This window comes from Leucoraja erinacea, chromosome 2 (genome assembly GCF_028641065.1).
Source record: "Leucoraja erinacea ecotype New England chromosome 2, Leri_hhj_1, whole genome shotgun sequence".
Classification (NCBI taxonomy): Eukaryota; Metazoa; Chordata; class Chondrichthyes; order Rajiformes; family Rajidae; genus Leucoraja; species Leucoraja erinaceus.
This window is the reverse complement of record NC_073378.1, coordinates 48,020,615-48,042,894: the sequence shown is the minus strand read 5'-3', so window position 1 is coordinate 48,042,894 and position 22,280 is coordinate 48,020,615. Positions and strand designations below refer to the sequence as shown.

General features: G+C 43.2%; 1 protein-coding gene across 2 annotated transcripts; it reads right to left on the bottom strand.

Annotated features, from left to right (window-relative positions):
• Positions 1–147: 147 nt before the first annotated feature.
• Positions 148–20,650, bottom strand: LOC129709796 (shugoshin 1-like). 2 transcript variants are annotated; one of them, XM_055656394.1, is made up of 9 exons: positions 20,506–20,650; positions 11,220–11,381; positions 10,957–11,135; positions 9,849–9,955; positions 8,960–9,081; positions 7,588–8,142; positions 6,199–6,417; positions 5,321–5,492; positions 148–628 (listed from the first exon to the last, which is right to left on the bottom strand). In XM_055656394.1, the coding sequence occupies exons 2-9, from the start codon at positions 11,365–11,367 to the stop codon at positions 484–486; spliced, it is 1,647 nt and encodes a 548-aa protein (XP_055512369.1). In that variant the 5' UTR covers positions 11,368–11,381; positions 20,506–20,650; the 3' UTR covers positions 148–483. The 2 variants fall into 2 exon arrangements, with proteins under 2 accessions (XP_055512369.1, XP_055512378.1); XM_055656403.1 differs by lacking the exon at positions 20,506–20,650 and adding an exon at positions 19,964–20,281.
• Positions 20,651–22,280: the final 1,630 nt, after the last annotated feature.

Genomic DNA, 22,280 nt, shown 5'->3' with positions numbered 1-22,280 from the left:
CGATGTTCTGATGAAAAAGAATACTATGTGAATAGAACTGCACCTCAAAAACATATTGCTAAACAAAGTGCCCAACATCAAGATCGTGCTGCTTCCCAAGAGAAAAAAAAAAAAAAAAAAAGACACGACCCAGCAGAAGAAAGAGAATGTTTGGTAGGTTAGGTGTATTAAATGCATTTTCGACTTACAATATTTTCAATTTACAACGGGTTTATCGGACGTAACCTCATCGTAAGTTGAGGAGCACCTGTACACGATACTGATTTAACTGCATGGTCTAAGCAGTTTGATAAAGAAATTAGGCATCACATAAATGACCAATTGTCAAATGGTGTGAAGATGTACTTTAAAAAAAAATTCTAGAGCATCTAAGATACATTGGAAGCTATTAATTTTTAATAGGACAAATAAAAAACCAACATCAACAAAAACTAATATTAGAAATCTAAGCATTATCTCATAGTTCATATTTAGTGGAAATTATCAGCTGCCGACAAAAACTTCGTCGTATCTACTTAAAGATCGTTTTTTCCCAGATTTGCGTTTTGATCCATCAGTCTTTTTCTGTTTAAATATTGGCGAATTCAAAAATTGGGTGTCAGTGTATTTGTCTCCTCTTCGCAATTTCCTGTTGAACAGATTAAAAAATCAATTAATCCTTATGTCTGTTAGTTCTTCATGTTTAATAATGCTGGTCACTTCCTTAACCAATTGTGCTGTTGCTGATGCAAGAATTTCATTTGTTACTGGGTTTGGATGGACATTAAATTTTATAGATGTGGATAGATATAGAAGCAACACAGCACAAAACTTGATGAATTCAACATGATCACAAATATCTGAAATAGAAAGCACAACCACTTGTAATTGTGCTATTTTTGTATCCAAACTGATTGAGAGTATCTCAAGACTGAAGCAAGATGCCAAAAATTATTCTACTCCCCAGGGCAATCTACTTTGTGGATTAATCAACAGGAAAGTGAGGAAGTTCAGTATAAAAGGTAACATTTGCTTAGAACCAGCTTCCATTGCAATTGCATTTAATAAAGTTGTATTAAATATTTCATAAATCATGAGAGAATATTCAAAATTGTAAAAGGAAAGAAAGGGGAAGTTGGTGGAAAGAGAGTGCTGGCTGATTGCTTTATTAAGGATAGAAGAATGATTAAACTCAGGCACCCACAAGATGAGAACTGGAAGACAGGAAGTGTGAATTTGAGACTTTTAGGACTACACTTGATTACAGCACAGTGGAATTTGCAAACAAGGAAGACATTTTTATAGACTGCAAAACCAGGAGTGAATGTGTGATTGTGAAAGATACATCTTCTAGGTGCGCTGGGACGCATCCTCAGTGATGTGACCTAGGGTCATAGGGTGTTTCAGGTTTCACAACATCAAACACCCTCGCTCAGGCGACCCAGCCAGCGTTGATCAAGCCCCGACTTGCGTCCCAGCAGCAACCGCCCACGGATCAGCACTCTTAACCCAAAACCACCTAGTGGCTTTTGCTGCAGCTTCGTTTGCAGATTGAATGGCCCTCTTCTTTGCCAGCCCTGTAATGCCCAACTGGTTGAGGACTTTGCAGTGAGCATCCTGCAAAGCCTCTGGAGCCCACCCATAGTATGTCTTCCAGTTGCTGTCCTGGCACATCACCACCTGGTACTTTGCACGTTTCCTCTCATTAGCCTCTTCAATACACTCTTCCCAGGGCACTGCCAGCTCCAGAGTGATCAGCTGTTATGTCACTTCGGAGGTGACGATCATGTCTGGCCGGAGCGATGTTGCTGTGATGTGCTGTGGAAAGTTCACTTGTTTGACCAGATCGATGTGCAGCTGCCAGTCAGTGGCTGTGTAGAGGAGGCCTGTCCTTGTTTTTGGTTGTGGTCGAGGCTTCTCTCCAGCTTTGACAAAAGTGATTGATTTCTTTGGGGCGTGGTGGTGTTTGCTGTTACCGATGGTAGTGGCTATGCTTTCAGCATCCACCTTGAGCACCTGGTCAATGCGCCACCGATAGCGACCTTCTCCAAGGGACTTTGGGCAGCTACTGAGGAGATGTTCTAATGATCCTCTTCCAGAGCAAAGTGGGCAGGAAGGTGTCTCGCTCTTGCCCCAGACGTGGAGATTTGCTGGGCTTGGTAGGGCATTGTAGACAGCTTGGACAAGGAACCGAACGCGCTGGAAGTCTGTGCATGATGTTTGACCAGATAATCCTGCGCTGCGGTATGCTCTCCCACCTTGTCAACGCTCCCTGCTGCCTGAGCCCCACCGTCCTGCTCACATGCTCTTCCTCCACACCTGCTCGGACCTCTTCCTGGATTATATGGTGTCTCTCCTTGCCCTCGGCCTTGCCTTAGGGAAGTATCCCAAACTCACTCTGCCAGTTGCCATGACTCCCACCAATGCCTTTTGCCTAGGTGTGATTCTGCCAACTCCACTGCTTTCTCCGCCCTCCATTTCCCCCCTGTTCTCACCTCGATGCCAGCCGATGACACCTTCTGGTCCCTGGAGTCCCTGTACTGCAGAGCTTCTCTTGTTCGCGCCACCATAAACTCTTCCGTGAGGCCACTGAATGGGAGCTGCAAGATGTTACTGGTCCCATACAGTGCAACACTGTTGAGGCTGCGGGGAAGGCCAAGCCACCTGCAGAGAAAGCGGCTGATCTTCCTTTCGAGGGTCTCAACTGTGGTCAATGGAACAGCGTAAACCAGCAGAGGCCACAGGACTCGGGGCAGGATGGAATGCTGATAGATCCAGGTCTTGAATCTGCCTGGCAGACGCGACTTGTCGACTTTGGTGAGCCAGGCTTCAAGGTCTTTGATGGACTTTTGAATGGCGGCGGAGTCTTTCAGAGTTGCGTCAAAAACCTTCCCCAAACTCTTGACAGGTTGCTCAATGATGGAGGGAATGGCAGTTCCGGATAGTAAGAAGTAGAATCTGTCAGTCACCTTCCCCTTCTTCAGCATCATGGACCTTGAATTTGTTGGCTTGAAACTCATCCTTGCCCAGGTGATAAGTTTCTAAAGACCTTGTAGAATTCACCTACTTCCTGGGACCGATGTTGTGGTGATGGTAATATCGTCCATAAAAGCTCTTATTGGGGGCTGTCGTACACCAGACTTGGTTAGGGGGCCTCTGCATTCCACCTCGGCTGACTTGGCCGCCATGTTCATGGTAAGAGCAAAAAGAATAACAGAAATGGTGCAGCCCGTTATTATTCCTTTTCCAAGCTGATGCCAGTCAGATGTTTCTGACCCAGAAGTCACCCTCAGCCTGAAATTATGGTAATAATCCAGGATCAGGACCTTGATCTTGCTGGGAACATGGTGTCGGTGTGGAGCAAGCTCAACCAGTTTGTGCGGTATGGACCCATAGGCATTGGCAAGGTCCAACCACAGAACAACTAGGTCGCCTCTGTATTCATGGGCTTATCTAATGAGCTGCGTAACTACTCCAGTGTGCTCCAAGCAGCCGGGAACTCCCGGAATCCCACCCTTCTGCACTGAGGGGTCGATGTAGCTGTTTTTGAGGAGAAACTCAGTTACTTAGGGAGACAATGCTGAAAAACACCTTCCCTTCGGCGCTCAGCAGCGAGATTGACCGAAACTGATTGATTTTTTTGAGTTTTCCTCTTTCGGAATCCAAACTCCCTCAGCGCTCCACTGGTCAGCAACTCTCCCCCTTCGCCATACCACCTTCAAGATCTTCCATAGGTGGCGAAGGAGCTCTGGGCAGCGCCTGTACACTATGTATGGTACGCCACTAGGGCCTGGAGCAGAGGCTGAGCGTGCCGCCTTGACGACCTCCACCTCCTTCGGACGCGGCTCCCTCAGATTGAACTCTGTTGTTGCGGGGGCTGGGCTGATGAGAGCTTTGTTGGGTTCGAGCTCCTGTTCTCTCATTGGATCGCTCAGGGTGTCATGGAGGAAGTGATTTACTTCATCTGTTGAGCACGAGGCGGCCACTGCGCTAGTCTCCAAGTAATCGCCTGGTAAAGCCAAAGGGATTGGAAATGAACGCAGCTCGCTTCCTAGCTCTTCCTCTTCTCCTGTGCCACTCTGCTCTGCGGAGGGTCATAAGACTTTTCCCTTAGGATGTTTCGTAGGTCGGCCAAGGCTTGCTTCTCCTCTTCGGTAGATGTCTTGTACTGGTTTTTGAGGGTTTGAAGCTCCAGCCGCAGTTGATGTATTTTGGTGGCCCTGCGGTTCATGGTGTAGGTGGTGGACTTGGTGTTACCTTTCTCACGATGGCCAAATCTTTCCGATGCATAACTGACAATGATGGCAGTCACTGTTTGGAGTCGGCGATCTACATCTCCTTTGGCTGTGGCTTGACTGATGTATGCTCACGTCTTTGTCAAACTGCAGCCATTCATTCCAGTTGCTGGCTGGGGGCCACTCACTCCATTGCTGTGGAACTACTCTGCAGGGGTTGGGAGACTCTAGTGCGTAGAGGGACTGGGCTCTGTGGGGCTCCTCCTGCGCCTCACCAGCTTTGTCATCTCAGAGAATTATCAATTATGGGATTCATGTGAACTGGTATACATATGGAATTTGGAAGTGATTGTATGTATGGAAGGCGCTCGGTCAGCTGAGGTGGTTTTGAATTGGTAAAGTGCACGGATAACAACGATACAGATAAGGACTAAATGGAAGCTCTTGTTCCATATTTTTATCTCCCTTGAGAGTTTAATCAATTGAATCTAATTAGCTCAATGCTACTCAAGGTGAGAAAATCAAATCTGCACTCATTATTTGCATCCTTATGCAAAATCTTCCAACGAATCTCAGCTAGAAATTCAAATAAAGATACAGACTGGCATTTCAGATACAATGCACATTTCCACAATATGAATTACACGATCAATAAATTAGGGAACACTATTGTATTACACAGTGTCTAATTGGTTATTATTATTTTGAACGAGAACTAGAGAAGCACTTCAAAGTTAATTTGAAATTGGGAAGCAGAAAACAAAACCCACATGGTTTCCTCAAAGTAATCAGACACCATTGTCTTTTAAGATGTGAAGACAAATTGAAAGATTTTCTCTTTACCTTCCAAGTCAAGTAGCTGCCTGGTCATAAGCTTTATTAAGTGAATAAGTAAAAAAGGGGCAGATAATAATTACAAAGAATAAAAATGGTAATAAAAGATCAAGAGCTATTTCACACATTCAAGTAGGAACTTAAGAATGTGTGGAAAAGGTTCCTAAAGTGGAACTGGAGTGCACAATTCTAGAATAAGAGTTTAGAGGTGCCTTCGTCCAAAGGCACTTCCAAAGTAACTTTTTGGATATACAAGGATAAGTACAACTTACAAATGGAGACTGGGTTCCTTGTAATTTACAAGGATGGTGCATCGCCGTTTATGAGCAGCTTTGGGTGAAACCGTATTTGTTTGTTCTACCACATTCTTTTTCATGTTTACAGCGGGTAGTGATGAACAATTGGTGACATCGCTCAAGCTGAAACGATTTCCAAAGCCTTTCACTGTTTTGAGAAAAATGTTTGCATCAGTAAAACATCGTAAAAAAAAATATTTTGTAAATACAGCTGTGCTCTAGGCATAGTTTCACAATGGACATTGCTGATTTTTTTTTTAATACATTTACCAGAAATGAGCATTGTTTGTAAGGAATTGTTAGTATATTCTGTTTTAAAGCGTTTCGATTAATTAATTAGTGATCCAACACCAAAGTTTAAAATTCTTATTAATTTTCTTATATAAATCAAAACTTCAATAATACCCTTACAATAAACTAAAACGATACTAACCATCACAGGAAATAAATCTAACGTAGAGCATCTCTTTGCTATCGGTATAATTTCCTTTCACACTAGTCTAATTTAGTTTAAAGATACAGTATGGAAACAAGCCCTTCGGCTCAGAGTTCGCACTGACCAACAATCACCCATGCAAAAGTTCTATCCTACACACTCGGGACCATTTTACCGAAGTCAATTAACCTTCAAACCTGGAATGTGAGAGGAAACCAGAGCAGCCGGAAAAAACCCATGCGGTCACAGGGAGAACGTACAAACTCCACACAGACAGCACCTGTAGTCAGGATCGAACCAGTTTCTGGTACTGCGAGACAGCTACTCTACCACTGTACGAGTGCCGCCTACTCGAGCTAATACAATTTGGTAATAATATCCATACCCTGTTTCTTTAAGAATGTATTTATTTGCTTACCCATCCCACCATCTTGAATTTTCTCCCCTTCTTGTTCCAGTAATAAGCATTTCTTCAGTGCAGGTTTGAGACATTCAACAATACGGCTTCCTTCAGAATTTAGAAAACGCTTCATGCCTTGGGGTTTGACAGAAATGTTTCTTGGTGTACCGCCCGACTCAATATGCAACTGCACATCCTTTTCAGTCTTTTTACAACCTTCATATTCATTGGGTATAACTATCGAACAAAATAAATTAGAACCACTTACTTTCACTGTTACTCTGCACAACCTATTATCCATAAAATAAAGACATTCAAATAATTAATGTCAACACCATTTCAAGAGTTTATCAGTTAAAAAGCAGACATTGTAAAAGGAATATGTGTGAACATGCACTCTAGGAATAAGACAATTAAAGCAGATTTCATTCCTTGTTCCCTTGGATGGGAAAAAGCCACTGGTCAAGTGATACTTCATGACTTAAAAGCAGGAATTCTATCTATTCAGATGCAAATCTATTTCAAGTATGGCAGTGGATTAAAGTCAGAACTTCAAAACTAAATCCTGGCCCAATATTCGTTAAGATAATCACACCAGGAAAGAGCTGGCCATTCTCCCCTATCACAAGCATTGCAGTAAGTTGAAATCTCTCTCAACCAATTATCAGCTGGTACAAAAGGCAAGTAAGTACACAAACCACTTTGAGATTCTCTAACCACTTAATTCCAGTTGTTAACAAATCTGTGAATCCTTCAAACTACTTTAAATTATCCTTCAAAGAAAGGAAGTCAAAATACAAAAACCACCAACTGAGCAGTGCAATATTTAGAGATTGACCAGTACCAGGTAACTAGTTGGTACACAAACTGCCCCCTCTGTGACAACCTCCTCTCTAACTGCCCCCTCTCTGTGAACAACCTCCTCTCTAACTGCCACCTCTCCGTGAACAACCTCCTCTCTAACTGCCCCCTCTCTGTGATCCCCCCCCTGCCCTCCAACTGTACAACCACTCTCTCCAGGTAACTAGTTATTGGATTTCATCATAAGACAGTACCAAGGCATTGACAAATAGTTCAAATATACAACAGCCTTTTCCTGCCCATATCACCCTTAATGGGTACCCATTTAGTATGAATAGAAGAAAAATGAAGCAGGAGCACTAGGATGTTAATGCAGAAATCAGCAAGGAAGTTGTTTCAATGCAGTACACTTCCAGTTCAGGGAAGTCTTGTACATATATATTGTACACAAAGTAAGTGCCCAATGCTGAGGATATCTACTTCTTATCCAGTATTGTAGCCAGGGAATAAGTAGTTATCAGAAAAATAGGTCGACAGAATCAGAGCAAGGCTTTTAAATAACTGTGTTAAACAACTGATCAAAATGACAAATTTACTTCTACTTGCCATTGATCTGCTCTTCTTTCATTTCACGATCTTTGTGCACCCTTTTTTGGAGAGTTACACTTGCTCTGCTTGATCTGAGGCTGGTGGTTAAAGCTGCTGTCCCTTCATTTTTAACTTCATTATAATTTGATTTTCTACGTCTTTTATCAGCAGGGGGTCTATAAAGGCTTTCATCCAACTCATCTTCTGAACAGGTTTTGGTATTGTCCACATTCCCAACTGCAATAGATTCATCTTTCCTGCGAAAAGGTGTAAGATGAATGCACTCTTCATTGTCAAAATTATAAGTATCACTGCAATCCAGGTAATTTTGTTTTTCTTTTCTGGGTCGAAGCCTGGCAAACTTTTCTTCTTCATTTGCCCAAGATATTTCGGAGTCATTTTCAGAAATGTGAAAAGTGTCCAAGTGTCCAAGGCCACAGGGCTTTTTCCTCCCAGTTCGCCTTCTCCTTGAAACCCCCTTTGGCAACTCGAGTCTTTCAATATATTCATCATCAAATGAAGTTACTGCATTGCTATCAGAGACTGGCCTTAGATGATATGCAGATCTTCTCCCTTTTTGAAAACAAAACAAATCTTTTTTTAAACAAAGTCTTGAAATACTTAGAAATCACAGATTAATATCCTTTTGTTTAAATAGCAAATACGTTTGGTGAACTGACCTAAACAATTGCAAAGTTTGCTTTTGTTTAGCATTACAGAATTGAATGCAGGTTTGTCACACTTCCCAGGTCAAACATACATTCGACCTGTAAACTGAAACCAACATTTTCCATTAATTATCAAAATCATGGTAAGTTGGTTTAAGGTCAATAAACTGCTTTAAAAGAATCAAGAGTGTGTGTCATATGCACTAAATATAAACTGGAACAATGAAATTCTTATTTGCAAAGATAGACACAAAAAGCTGGAGTAACTCAGCGAGACAGGCAGGGTCTCTGGAGAGAAGGAATGGGTGATGTTTCGGGTCGAGACCCTTCTTCCGTACCACCTGTCCCGCTGAGTTACTAGAGCTTTTTGTCTATCTTCGGTATAAACCAGCATCTACAGTTGCTTCTTACACTAAATTCTTAATTGCTTCGGCTTTACTGGCACATCAATGATAAAAATACAATTAATTATCAGGTATTCCAAGTGAACTAGACCACCAAAACATAGAACACCCAGAGTAGTGTTGATGTAGGGTTGGTATTGGTTTATTATTGGCACATATGCCAAGATGGAGTGGGAAAACCTTACATGTTATCCAGGCAAATCCTGTAATCCTGTATGACAGGTACTCCTTCCAAGCTCACTGGAACTTCATGGAAGAAACTTTATCTTGATTTAAGAGTATTTTCTTCTCGTCCTTAAGATTAATGTGCAGTCTTACCACTCGATATCTTTACTGAAGTAGGTTGTTTGTCCTCTAGACTGGATACTACAGTTAAGTTCACTGCAGGTGTGTTGCAATCAGCTCCGGAGTTTTCCAATGAAATATCCTTTGCAACATCGCTGAAAAAAAGCCATTAAAAAAAGACATTACACCGAGAGTTTTTTTTTTTTTTAACACACTTGTATCCAAAAAGATAATTTGTCCAGATGTTTTCAAAATAATTCAAACTACTGTAGTTAAAAAAGGCTATATTAACAAAAGCAGGTGTTGTATCACATTTCCAGCAGGAAGTATTTGTTGGAGGAGAGAAAGCAAAGGTGCATATGGGATGGAATCCTTTTGAAGTTGCCAGAAAATGCACAGGTGCCTTGACCTTTATGCCCGTCCCACTTAGGAAACCTGAACGGAAACCTCTGGAGACTTTGCGCCCCACCCAAGGTTTCCATGTGGTTCCCGGAGGTTTTTGTCAGTCTCACTACCTGCAACCACCTGCAACCTCCGGGAACTGCATGGAAACTTTGGGTGGGGCGCAAACTCTACAGAGGTTTCTGTTCAGATTTCCTAAGTGGGACAGGGGCATTAGGGGGCTGAGGTGGACGGTGAAGATCAGTGGAACGTTTTCCTCAGCCAGGAAGAAAAGGGACAAGAGCAGGATAATAAATGATTTGTGGTGACAGATTTTATCAACTATGGTAGAGGAAAGCCACCATCATCAAAAGGACATAAACAACAGAAATACAGAAACTAAGGGCATGGAATGCAGTCCTTAAATGAAATGGGGCAGTGGGTACTGTAGTCAACATTGATGTTGGAGTCGAGCTTCCAGTTACCTGATATTTAAATTCTCCATCCCACACCCAATTCTAATATTTCATAATATACTCACTGAATGACAGGTTCAATGGGCGACGAACAATTTGGTAAACTATGCACCAAATCCTGTTCAAAGATGCTTAGATTTTCTCTGACAGAATCGGGGATGAATCTCAAATTCTGTAACAACCATAACACTGGGTATTACAATGGTTCTTCATTATTTATGCTTTGCTGAAAAAATGTCTAACTCAATTTTAGCACAATACTTCAATCAGTAAAAAAAGTCATGCTTTCTAATGCAAATATGGATTATTCTCGGGAGAACCAAGCTAGTAACTGTGATGATAGCCATCACTATTAGGACCAAACATTTTAATGTAATCGGTTTTACAAAAGGCCTGTATCTGCAATGATTTATTTTCATAACAGATGTTGACTGGCCTACTGAATGCAACAATTGAAAACTTTAAAAACAAATAAAATCTTGAAATCTCTTGTAAATAAACATTAAATATATAGAATTGTTATCAACACATCTAACTTGGCTGAACAAATGGAGCCGTTATTAGTTTTAACAAATGTAATAATTTCAAATATCACTCCCATTTACAAAACCAAAATGCCTGGCAATGGATTACAAGGTCTTCTATTTCACATTTGAGATCACAGAGGACAGGGATGATAAGAAATGTCTTCATCCATGGGTAAGCAAAGTACACTTTAAATGGATCGTTTGCAATCATGTATTGTCTTTCTGCAGACTGGTTAACACGCAACAAAAAAGCTTTTAAATGTTCATGTGATAAACTAAACTAAAAAGAGCAGAAGGCTGTGGCCTCGAGGTCTCTACATCTTTGAGCTTAGCAGTCGAGCAATTTTGCCACTGACCCCTCACAAGCAGCAAGGTTGCGGTCATACCATTTAGAAGATTGACACAAACTTCCCTTCACCAAAGCGATAAGCTTTTCAAACTGTAAAAATCATACTGATCATTCATTTACTCATTTTTATTTTGGTACTTAATAACCTTTTCAGATCGAACATTTATAAACTACACTGAGAAAAAATCCAAGACTTTAAAATAGTTTCCATAACTTGATACAACACAAATTAACGGCATTTATTATTAATGAATGATGACAAATTAAAAATAAATACAATTGGATTTGGTTCAATACCTCAACTTGATCTTCAAGCTGTTTTTTTAGCATAAGAATGTAGAACATCATTGCTTGTCGTTCTTTTTTCAATGCCAAAATGATATCAGATGCAACTCTCAGTTTCTTCTTTTCTGCTTGTAGAGACAAAGCTAGGCTCTGATTGTTTGCTTGGATACTTTTAGTGAAAGAGCTCTTATCTGTCAAATGTTTAAAAAAAAGTTTCAAAAGCACTGGTAGAAACTGAAAATGAAATTTTAGTAGAAATAAAATTCAATACTTACTCAGTACTTTGGAAGTAACTTTTGAACTCAGGGCATGTTTAGATCTGTTGATTTTAGCCAGATTCTGATTTCGTTTTTCTTTCATTCGTTCCTTGATAGCTTCTAGATTTTCTTGGAATGACATCTTTTGACAGTTTTCAAAAGCCATCTTCTTTCTTAATCCTTTATTATTTGGATACAAAAGAGATGTTAAACATTGTTGAAGTTGTAAGAAAAATGGCGAGAAAAGTTTGTTCCTTGCACTTCTTTTACTCCCAGTCCACCCTGGCACGCTTGGTTCCAGAGCCTTGGCTTATTACCCGTTTTGACAAACCAGAGGTCACGACCTTTAGGGGGCTGAGACACCGGCCCGCAAACAAGGCCACGGAAGTCAGCTATGGGAACAGATCAGCCAGAATTCCAGAGCCCCGGTTGCAAGCAGGGCTGTGGAGTTGGAGTAATTTTGGTGCTGCTGGAGTCGGAGTCGGTAAAAATGTCCCTATCTCCGACTTCAACATACATTTCAGAGACTATGTAAATTGGCATAAAACACCTTAAACCATAAAATGAAGTCAGATTTTACAAAATTTATCTATCTATCTATCTATCTATAAATATGACTATATATCTATATTACTAAAAGTCTGATCTTGACCACTTCCTGTTGTTCTGTATATTGATTTTAGAAAAAACACTGCCACTTACGGCTGTGATTTTTGGCCATCTTACTCAGAGTCCCCCTCCGCTGTGCAGGACAAGAGGATTTTTCTCATTGATGAGAAATAAAAGAGTTATTAGTGTTTAAAAAATGTTGAGATTCTCTCTCCTGAAGGCCATGCCCCTTCTGGAGGGACTATAAAAGAAGTGTTGAGTGCCTCAGTCAGTCTCTGCAAGTTGGGGGAGCGAGAGGATCACGTCTCTCAGTCGCAGCTGCGAATAACACTGAACACATGTCTACTAAACTGTGAGTATGGTTTTACTGACCTCGAGTGCCCTTAATGTGGTTTGAAAATGAAAATGTGGTTGGTTTGAAATAAAGCACTGCAAATGGTGGTTGGTTTGAAATAACGCACTGCAAATGGTGGTTGGTTTGAAATAGCAAATGATTAAAATTCTAAACTTGACAACTTCCTGTTTGCACTGTATATTGATTTTAGATAAAATGCTACCACTTATATCTGTGATTTTTGGCTATCTTACTCGTCCCCCTCAGCTCATCAGGTGCAGAGAATTCTTCCCATCAATGAAAAATAAAAGTGTTATTAGTTTATAAAATGTTGAGAATCTCTCTCCTGTCAATCATGCCATGAAGGCCACGCCCCTTCCAGTGGGATGGGGAAGGATTATAAAACCTGGAAGTGTGGGTGTGGCTCAGTCTCTGCAAGATGGGGGAGGGAGAGGTCACGACTCTGTCTGAGCTGTAAATCAACTGAACACACTGAATGTCTACTGAACTGTGAGTGTGGTGTTTAGTGTGGTTTTACTGTGATTTTATGGTGGTTTCACCCTGCTTGAAATGGTATGAAACTGCATTTGAATGTGGTCGCCTTGCACCCTGCTCGAAGTGGCATGAAACAGCACTTGCATTTGGTGGCCCTGCACCCTGCTTGAAGTGGTAGGAAACTGCACTTGAGTTTAGTGGCCTTGCACCCTGCTTGACGTGGTATGAAACTGCACTTGAATTTGGTGGCCTTGCACCCTGCTTGAAATCGAATTTCAAGGAATAGCTGTGAGTCAACTGTCAGCCCACCAGTCGTGAGTGAGCTGTCATCACATCAGGCTTGAGTGACCAAGTTGCCACCCCAAGAATCCATTTGGCTTACAATGTCAATACTAGCCCTCTGGGAACCAGTCCATTCAGCCCACAACACCCATACTAGCACTCCTGAAAGCTACCCCTCCCCCCCCCCACCAATATTGGAATTGGCGGAGAGGTGGAATATTGCGTTGGGGACCAGCCCTCCCGTATGAACGTGGGACGCAACGGGTCCCACGTAGTCTAGTAACCTTCTAAATGGTCCTTCCATAAGCTACGGTATGGTCCAATTCTTCATTACCTCATTACAGACATCGGACTTTGTCTCTGGAACTGTTGCACTACAATGCTGAGAACTATATTCTGCACTATTGTACTTGAGTTTGCTTGATTGTATCTATGCATGACATTATCCGATTTGATTGCATGCAAAATAAAGCTTTTCACTGCACCTCTGTGCACGTGACAATAATAAACATCCCCTCCCCCCGCTTCTCCATTGACACCTTTGTTTTTATAGCAAGGCCTATTGCACAATAGCAGAACCACCTACATTACACTAGGCCAGACATCTGTAAAGACTGTAGTGTATATAATGGTAACTGTAACTTTAAGTACTAAAATGGTATGATTTGTATCATGTGATATATTCTATATCTTATGTCAAGAATTGATAAACCTTTACCATGTACTGTGAGCGAATGGACATGTTTTTTTACTGCAAATTACATTATTGAAGCTGAAGAGAGAGGATGATGATCAAGTGCAGGTAAGAGCACAAAACAAGGCCATCCAGGAACAAAAGAAAGCCATTCTATTAACTGAAATTGGTCTTGAAGTTTATGAAACTCTCACCAACATCCTAGCCCCAGAGAAAGCAAGGAAAGTTTCATTTGAGACTGTTCTCTCAAAACCTGATGCTCACTTTAACCCTAAGCCCATAGAGATTGCAGAAAGTTACAAACTCCGCACAAGAAACCTGAAGTCTGGTGAGACTGGGCGAGTACATTACCTCATTAAATAAGTTGTCTTTACACTGCAATTTTGTGCCATTTATGGATCGAACTTTGCATGATAGATTTGCATGTGAAATGCTGGTTGAGCGAATCCAATCAAAATTACTGAACAGACCAGCCCTTATCTTCGATTTGGCATGCAAAACTGCTTTGGCCATGGAGATGGCATGTCAAAGTGCACATGTTTCAACCAACACATGCTGGCACAGTCAACGGTCAAAAGGCAGTTCCAAAACACGACAAGGCAGGTATAAGGACTTCACAGGAAAGTTCTGGGAAAAGCGCAGATATACAATACAATACCTTTTATTTGTCATTTGAATCTCACATGAAGTTCAAATGAAATTTGGTTTCTGCAGTCATACACAAGAAAAGAACCAAGACACACACCAACACAATTTAAACAAACATCCATCACAGTGAATCTCCTCCTCATTGTGATGGAAGGCAAAGTCTTGTCTTTCCCCTGCTCTCCATTCTTCTCCCGACGTCAAAGTCAAAGCCCCCGGTGGGCGCTAGCAAGTCCCGCGGCCATTTACAATACAATACAATATATTTGTCATTTGAACCCCATTGAGGTTCAAACGAAATGTTGTTTCTGCAGTCATACACACAAGAAAGAACCAAGACACAACACAATTTACACAAACATCCATCACAGCGCATCTCCTCCTCGCTGTGAAGGCAAAGACTTATCTCTCCCCTGCACTTCCCATTCCCCTCCCGATGTCAGAGTCAAAGTCAAAGCCCCCGGCGGGCGATGGTAATTGTCCCACGGCCATTAAAGCCGGGTGATGCAAGGCCACGCACCGGGTCTTGTTGTTGGAGCCCCCGGCGGGCGCTAGCAAAGTCCCGCAGCCATTCCAAGCCGCGCGGGGCTGTGATGTAATGCCCCGCTCCAGGTACTCTTCAACCCAGCAACTCGGGCGGGAGAAGTCGCCAGCAGGGACCCGCGGGCTCCCGGAGTCACTTTCCACCAGACCTGCGGTAAGCCTCCGAATCCCCGGGGTCGGGTCGCAGCAGCTCGCCACCACCGCTCCGAACTCGACCAACGATGGTAAGTAGGTCCGCAGCTCCGTGACTGGAGCCCCAGGTGATTCCTGCTGGAGGCCGCTCCACGGTGCTAGGCCCCAACGACAACGGAGACCAGACAGCGAAAGGGTCGGGTTCTCCGTGCAGGGGATAGATTTGTAAAAAAACACACACACAAAATAATAAAAACTACATTCAAACGAGACAAAAAATAATAAAAAGACAGACGGACTGCAGAGGCCGCTGCGACGCGAGTCGCGCCGCCGACCGACCACTTAAAGCCGCGCCCAAGCGATGCAAGGCCCTGCTCCGGGGTCTTGATGTTGGAGCCCCTGGCTGACGCTAGCAAGTCCCGCGGCTGATTAAGCCGCGCCGGGCGATGTAAGGCCCCTCTCTAGGTCACTTTCAGCCTCGCAATTCGGACGGGAGAAGTTGCCGTTGCAGGTACGCCGCAAAGCGGTTTCCCACCGGGGACCTGCAAGCTCCCGATGTCACAGTTCACCGGACCCGCGGCTGGAGCCTCCGAGCTCCACATGCTAGGCCCCAACGACAACGGAGACCCGACAGGGAAATGGTTGGGTCCCCGTACAGGGAAGAGATCTAAAAGCTTCCCTCTCCCACACACATACACAGCCAAAAACCCACTACAAACTATACACTCAACGGGACAAAAAAAGACAGACGAACTGCAGAGGCCGCTGCGACGTCGGTCGCGCCGCCCACAGATATGTGCTATCGATGCAATGGTCAACACAAAGCAAATAAGTGCCAGTTCAAGGATTCTACATGCTACAACTGTCAAAAGAAAGGCCATAGTGCATCAGGAAGTAGAGCACCATCACAGAACAAAGCAAAACAAAAGGCTCAACAAAATCTAATGAGTGGGATTCACAACATCAAAGAACACTCAGAGTAATGAACTTGGACTGTACAGCATCTATACTACGAACAGTGGGTCTGGAAAGGAAGACAAAGGTCAAAGTGAACAACCAATACATTACTATGTGTATTGATACTGCTACTGATTGCACAGTTATAAGCAAAGACACCTATGAATCCACGTTTAGGAATATGCATAATCACAGAAACAAACATTCAACTGAAAACATACTCAGGAAAAGTATTGGAGACATGTGGAGAGATAGTTTGTGATGTGCAACACAAAGGCAGGACTTTGAAGTTGTCAATAGTTGTTGCAAGTTACGTCAATAGGCAAGCGTTGATGGGCAAATATTGGCTCCGCTTACTGAAACTGGAAATCTGTATTCCAAGTCGAAGACCAACACAACTGGATCAGTTATTGCAGAAACATCATGCTATGTTCATTGACAGCTACAATAGAATATAGGGCGAGCAAGCACAAATCAGGACTCAACGCGATGCGGAAACTGTCTACTGTAGACCGTGACCAGTGCCATAGTCACTGAAAGGTAACGTGGAAGCTGTAATCTGGTTACTGATTATAAGCCACTTCTCACTATTCTTGGTCCTTGGTCAGCAATATCTACAGTGGCAGCTTTGAGGATGCAGCGCTCGGCAGTTCTCCTGTCACAGTGCGACTCCAGAATTGAGTACCGTAGCTCAAAAGAAAATGCCATCGCTGAAGCATTGTCGCTTTTGCCTCATGAAGAATCAGATGTGGGCACTGAAGGCGCTATCTATGTCACAGAAGCAGTGGACAATTACTTTTCAGTCATAGCAGCTGAAATTGCTGCTGAAAGAAAATGTATCACTTGTCAGAGTTGTGGAAGTAGGCCTGCCCAAACCCCTTTGCAAACATGGTCTTGGCCTACTAGACCTTTTCAGAGGGTTCATGTGGATTTTTGTGAACATGGGAATAATAATGTTCTTGTTTTGGTAGATAGCCACTCAAAGTGGATTGAGGTGATACATACAAGTACAAACACAACCACAGAAAGAACAAAAGACGCATTGCAGTCTATCTTTGCATGTCATGGATTACCTGAAGAGCTTGGCTCTGACAACAACCCCCAATTTGGTGCTGCACTGCTCCAATCTTTCATGAAGCTAAATGGTATCAAGTGCATCTTAATGCCAACTTATCAGCTGGCATCTAATGGCACAGCTGAAAGGTCAGTCAGGATAGTCAAAGGAGACCTCAAGAAATAAGTTCTTGAACGGAATTCAAAATTTAGTATGTCACAGCAGCGAGCTATTTACTGAAATATCGTACCACGCCACAAGCTACCACACGGTATACCACAGCTGAACTTCTCATGAAAAGGCTCAGAACGAGACCGAGTTTGATTCTACCCAACCCATCTCCCGTGGTTGAACGCAAACAATCTGATCAGAAAGTCAAAAAGAACGTGGGTTCAATACTCTTGATCAGGTTTGTGTTCTCAGCCCCCCCCTTACAAAGCAAATAAATGGGAGGTGGGAACAGTAGTTGAAGTGTGGTACCAGGAGGCTCTTGGTAGAATTTGGAGGACGTGTTTGAAGTGTGTACATACAGTGCCCTCCATAATATTTGGGGCAAACACTCATAATTTATTTGCATCTGCGCTCCACAATTTGAGATTTATAATAGAGAAAAAAAAGTCAGTGCACATTGTCAGATTTTAATAAAGGCCATTTTTATACATTTTGGTTTCACCATGTAGAAATTACAGTTGTGTTTATACAGTCCCCCCCCCCCCCCCCCCCCCCCCCCATTTCAGGGCACCATAATGTTTGGGACACATGGCTTCACGGGTGTAATTGCTCAGGAGTGTTTAATTTCATCCTTAATGCAGGTATAAGAGAGCTCTCAGCACCTAGTCTATCCTCCAGTCTTTCCATCACCTTTGGAAATTGTTATTGCTGTTTATCAACATGAGGACCAAAGTTGTGCCAATTAAATCAAATAGACCATTGTGAGACTGAGAAATAAGAATAAAAATGTTTGAGACATCAGCCAAACCTTAGGCTTACTAAACTGTTTGGAACATCATTAAGAAGAGTGAGCACTGGTGAGCTCACTAATCGCAAAGGGACTGGCTGGCCAAGGAAGACCTCCACAGTTGATGACAGAAGAATTCTCTCTATAATCCTCAAACACCTGTCCAACAGCTCAGAAACTCTTCAGGAGTCAGGTGTGGATTTGTCAATGACCACTGTCCGCAGGAAATGTCATGAACAGAAATACAGAGGCTACACTGCAAGATCCAAACTACTGGTTAGCCGCAAAAATAGGATGGCCAGGTTAGTTTGCCAAGAAGTACTTAAAACAACAACCACAGTTCTGGAAAAGGGTCTTGTGGACAGACGAGACAAAGATTAACTTATATCCGAGTGGTGGAAAAGAGCAAAGTATGGAGGAGAGAAGGAACTGCCCAAGATCCAAAGCATACCATCTCATCTGTGAAACAGTGGTGGGGGTGCTATGGCCTGGGCATGTATGGCTGCTGACTTAAGTGATTGGCTCACTTATCTTCATTGATGATACAACTGCTGATGGTAGTAGCATAATGAATTTTGAAGTGTATAGACACATCCGATCTGTTCAAGTTCAAACAAATGCCTCAAAACTCATTGGCCAGCAGTTCATTCTACAGCAAGACAATAATCCCAAACATACTGCTAAAGCAACAAAGGAGTTTTTCCAAAGCTAAAAAATGGTCAATTCGTGAGTGGCCAAGTCAATCACCCAATCTGAACCCAAGTGAGCATGCCTTTTATATGCTGAAGATAAACCTGAAGGGGATTAGCACCTCAAACAAGCATAAACTAAAGATGGCTGCAATACAGGCCTGGTAGAGCATCACCAGAAAGTCACACAGCAACTGACAATGTCCATGAATCAAATAAATAAATGATAGGTCTTTGTCCCAAACATTATGGAGGGCACTGTAAACCATATGATCCCAGCAAGGGATGAACCGATACAAGAGCAAAGCATAGTCAAAGAAGTAGATCTGATGAAGGGTTTCAGCACGAAACGTTGCCTATTTCCTTCGCTCCATAGATGCTGCTGCACCCGCTGAGTTTCTCCAGCATGTTTGTCTACCTTTGATTTTCCAGAATCTGCAGTTCCTTCTTAAACAAGAAGTAGATCTGTCAGGCTTTGGTATTATTCCAAGTTCAGATGTAAAATCAGAGTCTCCAAAGTCGAGACAAAGGTAAATGATCATGAACATTGTTCCAGAACAAGGGGCCACAGTTTAAGGATAAGGGGGAAATCTTTTAGGACCGAGATGAGGAAAACATTTTTCACACAGAGAGTGGTGAATCTCTTGAATTCTCTGCCACAGAATGTAGTTGAGGCCAGTTCAATGGCTATATTTAAGAGGGAGTTAGATGTGGCCCTTGTGGCTAAAGGGATCAGGGGGTGTGGAGAGAAGGCTGGTACAAGATACTGAGTTGGATGATCAGCCATGATCATATTGAATGGTGGTGCAGGCTCAAAGGGCCGAATGGCCTACTCCTGCACATATTTGCTATGTTTCTATGAAAGGTTTAGACGGATACCGGTCAAATGTGGGCAAATGGGACTATCATATATGGGCATCTAGCTTGGCACGGATATGTTAGTCTGAAGGATCGCTTCTCATCTGACCTGACACTGCCCCTGAACCACTCAGGAGATCAGAAAGAGTGCGTAATCCAGTCGTCAGATTACATTCATAAAATTACTCTTGTTTATCTAATTGACAAGTTATTTTAATTTCTATGGGGAGAGCAGTATATAACGGTAACTGTAACTTTAAGTAGAGTACTAGAATGGTTTGATTTGTGTCATGTGATATATTCGATATCTTATCAGTCTCGTGAATGTGTGCGTATGCGCAGTGAACTTTTATGAAATAAATAACCCTCACTGGCAACCAAAGATTATAGAGGAACAATCTTTGCTGGCAACAGCGTGTACTGAAAACCCGTGTACGCTTCTATCTACATGCCGAAGCCGTAATATCTTACATCTGTAAAGAGAATAACCGCCGGGATCAACGACCTCTCACCTCAATGTACAATTGTAACACGATACGAAGCCGACTGGAAAACCATGAGATATAATATTAGGCTCCATGGTCTGTCCGTACTCTTTAGCGTTACATGTAGTTCTGTTATAACTCGTGTTCATGCCGAACTTCCCGTTGTTCAATACAGTCAGTCTCTAATTCTCACAAGATGAAACGTAATTGGCAGTGAACTTCGTTAACTCATGGACCCGATGTCGTGCGCCGCAGTAACTCCAGTAGATACCTCCGTTATTATTTCAACTGGCGGGTGCTGGGGTTCAGCATTTACTCGGGTGGTGTTTACCGTTTCTTTCGTTCGCAGAAGCGGGCTTCCACGAAAGAAAACTGTCCGTGAACCGGGCGGTCCAAGCCCCGCTACATCCCCGCTCCCACCCCCTCCCCCTCCCACCCCCCTCCTCGTCAGTAAGACGATGGGTTTGCTGAATGCTTGCTAAACCAATTAGTAGTTAAAACTATGGCGCACAAAGTAACCAGCGCCCGAGACGGTTCCCTCGGGGTAACGGGGATAGAAAGGGACTTACAAGAAGGGATCCGCCGATGAAACGCCCAAACTCCACATTCACACAACCTCGTCCCTCAACCGCCGCACGTTCCAAATAAACGATTTAAACTCGGCCATGGCCGCATGCTATTGGCTCTCCCCGAGCAGAGCGCGCGGCGTCACAGCTGATTGGGTCTCCGGGAGCCGGGCGCGTGACGTCACATGTCGCTACGTACAGTCAGTCTCAAGGATACTAGAGGAGCAAGACAGACCACTGGGCAAAACAAGCTGTAGTTGGTCATGGGTCATTTTTTCCCTCCATTTCGGGAATCAAATATATGAGGGTTTTTTTTTGTAAATTGGCTTCTGCCATGGCGTCCACATCTGCAATCGTAGCGTGCTGTTCTGCTATAAAGTGCTCGAATCGCCAATGTAAGCGACCCGACCTGTCTTTCTTCAGGTTCCCCACTAAAGTCGAAAGGTAAGAAAAAAATTATTACTTTCTATCGTGTAGCCTGCCCGGTCTCTTCCTTTAGCTCAGATCGCGGAGCCGGGGGTCGCCAGAAGAATTGCACCGATCACTGGCCCGCGGATTATAACATTCTGAAGCCGCGGTCTGCAGAGCTTCTAACTTTGTGTGGACTTTCCCTCGCGGAGTCTGGGATTCCTTGCCGGAGAAGAGCTCTGATCGCTGGCCCGCAGCCAATAACATTGTGACGCCCAGGTCTCTGGTAGGAAGCGCCCGATTCAGGACGTCCAGGCCGTGGAGGTCCCGAATCGGCTTATGTTTACGCCGCATGGAAATGGTGTTTAAAATATATGATAAACTAGGCTAAGTGCCAGCATCACACGGGAGGGCTGGTCACCCAACGCAATATTCCACCTCTCAACCAATTCCAATATTGCTGGCCAGTGGGAAGGGGGCTTTCTGTTGCGCTTGTATGGGTGTTGTGGACCAACGGTACTGGTTTCCAGAGGGCTTAGTAGGGAGTTTTTGGGCCGAATGAATTCTTGGGCTGGCAGCTCAGTCACTGAGACCTGGCAGTACATTCACTTGGACCTGGCAAGCTGGCAGCTGAGAAACTGCCAGAAATTCTGCCCAAAACAGGTGACAGACTGTGAGAGAGAAGGGGGAGAGGGTGGACTGAATTGATTATTGGGCTGGCAGTTCAGTCACTTACGACTGGTGGGCTGGCAGTTCACTTACTCACGGCTGGTGGGCTGGCAGTTCACTTATTCTCGGCTCGTGGGCTGGCAGTGCAGTCACTCACGCCTGGTATGGTGGCAGTTCACTCAGTCACCCGTTCTCCCTTCATTCCCGAGTCTGCTCCTTGCCATCCCCCCCCACACGCATTCAGTCCATCTCCCCACAACCTCCCCCATGCACTCTTAGTGGCTCTCCCACAGTGCAGCCAATTCTGCCTATTAGGTTCCCATTATGATGAAGAACACACAGGCATCAAAAGTGCAAAAAGGATTTAGTAAAGTTTAAAATGTGAATGACTCTTAAAATATATGAACAATTTAAATGTTAAAGATAAGAATTATGAAGTGCTTTCTTGTTGTGTGTCTTGTTGTGTCCTTTTGATGATTATTTCCTGTTGATAAAAAGAAACAATTTTAATATAGAGAAATTCAGCAGTCAAATTTTAAGAAAGAAAATCTGAGAATTTATCTCAGAAGTCATCATTCAACGAAGCACGCTTTTAATGAAGGAAGATTATTACCGATGTTGGGGAAGTCCAGAACAAGGGTCACCGTTTAAGGATAAGGATGTCTGAGATGAGAAAAACATTTTTCACACAGAGTGGTGAA